Source organism: Scaptodrosophila lebanonensis, unplaced genomic scaffold, assembly GCF_003285725.1.
Source record: "Scaptodrosophila lebanonensis strain 11010-0011.00,11010-0021.00 unplaced genomic scaffold, SlebRS2 tig00001418-arrow-arrow-pilon, whole genome shotgun sequence".
Lineage (NCBI taxonomy): Eukaryota > Metazoa > Arthropoda > Insecta > Diptera > Drosophilidae > Scaptodrosophila > Scaptodrosophila lebanonensis.
In genome coordinates this window covers 648,351-653,670 of record NW_022060744.1, presented here as the reverse complement: position 1 = coordinate 653,670, position 5,320 = coordinate 648,351, and the positions used below count along the sequence as shown (strand labels likewise).

The 5,320-nt window shown below is 40.8% G+C and overlaps 1 protein-coding gene across 1 annotated transcript; it reads right to left on the bottom strand.

Moving 5' to 3' along the window:
• Positions 1 to 1,217: 1,217 nt before the first annotated feature.
• Positions 1,218 to 2,819, bottom strand: LOC115633217 (cdc25-like protein phosphatase twine). Its single transcript, XM_030530604.1, has one exon. It carries the CDS (start codon positions 2,738 to 2,740, stop codon positions 1,541 to 1,543), a length of 1,200 nt encoding a protein of 399 aa, XP_030386464.1. The 5' UTR covers positions 2,741 to 2,819; the 3' UTR covers positions 1,218 to 1,540.
• Positions 2,820 to 5,320: the final 2,501 nt, after the last annotated feature.

The following is a 5,320-nucleotide window of genomic DNA, read 5'->3' as shown; positions in this document are numbered from 1 at the left end:
GCTGCCTCGAGCTGGGCCTCAACTGTGGCTGCATTTACTGAACTCTCAGCTAAAATCTGCAAAAAGGTTAACAGCCAGCGCAATTTTCATATTAACCAGCTCTCCATCTCAGCGCTTGGAGTTCATTTGTCTGCTGTTTGTTGTTTTTGTTAAAGTGCATATGCGTGCTCGTTGAGAGTCTTTGAAAATTGTCCCTGGGCTGAAGCTTGTGACACTTGGAGTCTGATTATGACTCTATTCCATTTTAGTGCTCCAACCTGGCCATTTCTTCACTGCCATCGCTTTTGACTGTGATTGCGACAGTTAAACACAACATAAGAACAAATGTGCTGGAATATAAGGTACGTCAAGAATGAGAGAAAACACAATAAAGAACATCCCAGAACAGCTCTGGTTGCTTTAAGTGTTCAAACACCTACAAGATTTTTATTATCACATACTCTCAAGCATCAGAAAATACAGAATGCATTGCATTCATTTAGTGCAAATTATTCATTTATTTACATACATTAGTTGCTATGCATAGACAGTGCTAGTGCTAGCTACCTTGGCCATCGACTCGGCTTTTAAACTAAATTGTTGTAATATGTTCGGTGTTTTGCCTGCAGGGCTTACTAATACATGCGTAGGCCGCATGGTTTGGACTCTCCAAAATGTCAATTCTGGAATTACTTCAAATATATCTGACACATTCGCTCCGAGCTAAAATACAATTCCCAGGTGATTTAAAAATCGCTTTCGCTCGAACTCGGCTGTGAACATTATTCGCTTAAAATTTAATTGACAATTCAATGAAATACATTATTTTTATGTAAAGAGAAAGCTACTCTGGAGAATTTAATTCATATAATTATCAGTCAAAAAATACCAAACGCATTTCCAAATGCGTCGAACGCAGTAGACATTTTTTGGCTTAGGTTTTATTTCGTTTTATAAAGGCTAACGAATTGTGGAAGCACAACACACACTCAAGAGATCAGAGAGCTCCTTTTCTTAAGAAAAATATCAATATACTTATTTAAAAAGGCGCTCTTAACTTAACTCTTAACTATCTTTTATTGCGGATACCATTATTCTGCTCTGGCGCTGTTCCCTGCTATGTTTCTGAAATAGTTTTGGCTACCAGATGTTTAAGACGCAAACAGTCACAGCGGATTACAGTTTTTATTCCATAAAAAAAAACGTATTTCACATTAAACTAATCAAATACAGTCACAGTTTACAGGTGTTGTCTCTAGGTGTTGTACATTGATGGCTTTAACTTAAACATTAACGTAACTTAACATTTCAATTTTGGCAATTTTCCAGACAGGAGAAGTGGTTAAATGATTCTCCCCTTCCGGTCGAAGATTAACAGAACTCAATAAGGAATTGTAATTAACGCAACCAAACCAAAAGCTAAACTGTTCTGTCTTCTAGAAACTAGAAATGTTCAAGTTTTTCTAAACACTTAAAACTTAAATCGAATTTTGTAAATTGAACATATAGTATGTATAGTTGTATGCTGTGTGCTGCACGCACATATGTCGTACTTGATTTCCTACATCTCCGCAAAGGGCAAACGCGAGCGTGGTTTTTTGGGTGCACTCCCGTTGTTGTTGCCGCCAGTATTATCGAGATTCATTGCCCTCCAGGATTTTCTTCTGCTGCTGTGGTTCTGATCTGTGGACGGAGTCTGTTGGGCTTTGGTCTTGGCACGAAAATGGCGCATCTCCTCGTTGTGTGCAGGCGCCAGCATTGGTATATAGTTGGAAGGAGTGCAGAGCTCGGAATGCTGCTCGAAGAACTCCTTGTAGCCATTGTGGAGTAAATAGATTTCGGGGTAATCCAAATGTGGATAGCTGTGTGCGTGCTGGGTGCGATCGCTGGTGCGCAAGAAACGCATCAGTTTTGGACCACGCTCCGAGGAGAACTCACAGTGGAATATAAAAATATTGCGTAGCTCCCGCTTGGGACTGCGAGTCTTGTTCAAAACTGGAAACGCTTTCCTAATGAGCTCCTGTGTGTAGAGATTCTGAGCGCCCTCAATGTGGCCGCCTTCGTACTCGTACGGATAGCGGCAGTCGATGATGCGATAGCTGCCTATTTGCTTTTTGAATTGGCCGCGCAACAGGTGCGCCAAAGTTTCAGAGGAAATGGTCTTCAAATCCCGATGCCGCACATCCTTCTGAAGCACGGGCAAGGCACAAGGCTTGCTCAAGTCTCCAATCAAAGCGGGCCCGTTGGCATGAGTGTCACGGGCAAGAGCGTTCATTATGTCGGCATTGTCCATGGGCAGGGGCCTCTTCAGGGTATTGGACAACTTATCCGGCCCCTGCTGCTCTGCTTTTTTGGCAAAGTTGAGGCAGCGACGGGAACGCGAAAGTTCGTTCCGCAATAATTTTGGAGAGTTATCATCGGGCTCATCCACATCATTTGGTAAATTGTTCTCGGGCTGTTCGTTCCTCATCTTCATGGCATTTCGGTTATCATGATTGGACGAAGATGGTTTCTGCTTGAGCGATTGGCGCCCCTTGGCACCACGCATGTCCTGCAGGGGTAGTTTGCCTCCCTCTAGATGGGCAACTTGCAAATTCTGTGATAGCACCGCCATCGGAGACAAAACTGAGCTTCCGCCATCGAGGGCTCCTTCTTTCTTGAACCGTGTTGGATCCACATTCTCTTGATTCTCCTCCAGCTGCCCATCATCTTCCACATCTTCATCGAACTGCAGGCGCTTCTGCACAAAGTTTGCGGCCATTTTCAATCCTTAGCTCGTCGTCTATTGAGAAAATTTGTGGACAATTTGCCTTTCTCGTTGTTTGAATTATATTTTTCAATGTTTTTTCGATGTCAATGTGACTGGTTGAAGTGAAAGTTGTTTAACAGCTGCCTATGATGCGTTCAATACAACTCTCAAAAGGTGCCTCCTTATCGATCCAAATCACATCCGCTTTCTCATTTATGGCTGTTCGCTAGAACTTTTAAATGTTAGACATTAGTTGAGCTTTTTTGTGAGAAGAGGAACCAAAGACATGCATACTATACTCGTTAGGTGCACTGCAATCAAGTCCAATAACACAGTTGTACAAGCTATACTAAGTATAACCTGACGTATGCAGTAAACGTTGTTGCTGTACTCAGAAAAATACGAAATTAAATGTTTTATTAAAAATCACTTATTTGAAATACAAGTAGAAAGGAATATTATTAATAATTAAAGCACTTGTTTCAAGATCCACAAGCAAGCTGCGGAACAATGTCTCTAAACAAATATAATTCAAGTGACACTATAATCAAAGCGTACTTGTCAAATTTATCAAATGTGTGGCAAAGGTTTTTACTTCATCTGTAATCCAAGACTGATGTTCTGCATGTTTTAAGAGTACTTGTAGACGATACTCGTATTAAAGAAATCATCTTCACATAAGTAGTAGAATATTCATTTGTTAGGATTATTTATAAATCGCATGCTTCAGCAAAACCAAAACAACATTAATGGATCGAATCTATGGACTGAAGCAGTAATTGGAATATTGTTTAGTTCGGGAGACTGGTTAATCATCTTAAGCTTAATTAAGCTCTTCTTTTAAGTTTGGTTTTAGACCAGTTTTGCCGGCATTTCCTGATAATACAAGTAATAAAAACTTAAAATTCTTGCTTCCGTTGGAGGCTTAGTGTGTGTTGATTAACTTTCTTTCTTTCCATAATTACTTTCCATAATTGGAATAATTGCTGCTACTTTTTATAATTCTTATCAACAAGTAGAATCGTAACTGTTGTTATACTATAAGTATTCTTATTAGACATATTGCTGACAGGCCCATCAAATTGTCGCACACAAGATTGTTTTCTTCTTTTTATGTAAAGCTCTCACATTCCCATTTCCATTCCTATTCGCACTCGCATTGCCATTGTCCTTTCCATTCCCATTTCCATACAAAATGATCAAATTAAGCCATGCCTTGTTGGCACTTCCGCTATTCACATGCATACACAAAGACACTCTCACAGACACATACACACACACACACACACACACACACACATACAGAAAGACACACAAACTGACTTCATTAATAACACAAAACCGTGCTGAGGGGCTCGGGACCATAACGGAAATGCAAAATTGACAAAGCCAAAATGCTTTAAAGTCTATTTGGAATTGCAACAACAGCAGCAACAACAACAACAACAACAACTACAACAACAACAGGAACAACGACCATGACGATGCTGCTAAAGCAGAAGAAGAAGCAACAGCAAGAGCAGCAGAAGCAGAAGATGAAGCTGTGCATATGAGCAAGCTTAAAAGGCAGTCATTTGACCATTGTTGTTGTTGTTGTGTTGTGTTGTTATCGCTGCTGTTGTTGTTGTTGTTGTTCCAACAGAAAGAGTAAAAAGCAATGCCGCAAGTGCAGCAAGAAAGAGATAGCGATGGCGCACGCCATTAAATCTCTTTAGAACTCAATTCTTATTCCCAACGCAATTTATACAACAAAACTTCACACAAACAAACAGATCCACACACTCACACACACACACGTATACATACATACATAAATATATGGATGTATAAGCCAACAATGCAGCAAATTCAGAGGCAGGCCTGGCCAAAAAAAAAGAAGAAGAAAAAAACGTAAAAAATAGCTAAAAGACAGCTAGAAAAGAACGAAAAGTGAACGGCGAATTGTGCACAACAAAGCAACGGCTTTTGCCTTGGCATGTGTATAAATAGATGTGCAATGTGTGTGTGTGTGTGTGTGTGTGTGAGAGAGTGTGAGTGTGCGGTGGCAAAAAAGAGCTGGCGTAACATATGGAGCGGAATAGAAAATAAGCGCACGTCAACTGCATGACACAAACACATAGAAAACACACGACGACGCGACAAAGTTGAAAAAAAAATCAGCAGCAGCAGCAGCAGCAGCAGGGAAGGATGGAGAACAGCAGCACGAAGAGGAAGAAATGTGCCCGACGTGTCCTGGCGATAGTGATGAGGAGCGGGCGGCTGGCAACGGCTAGCGACGAGTGTATAAAAATGGCGTAAAGCCGTGGAACATATTTATATATCTGGCACACACACTTACACCTAAATATATGTGTACATAGGTATGTTTGTACACATGACAAACGCCAGCTGGACGATTCGAGAGACTGCACGACAATGACAATAATGGCAACAGCAACAACAACAGCAACAACAACAGCAACAAAAACAAAACCAAAGATAAAAGAAACAAAACTACAGCAATGGCCGCCTGTGAAACAACAACGCAAACAGAAATATAGTGACGAAGATAACATACCCTTGGACGTGTCTTTTGGGCTTAGAACCGTAAAA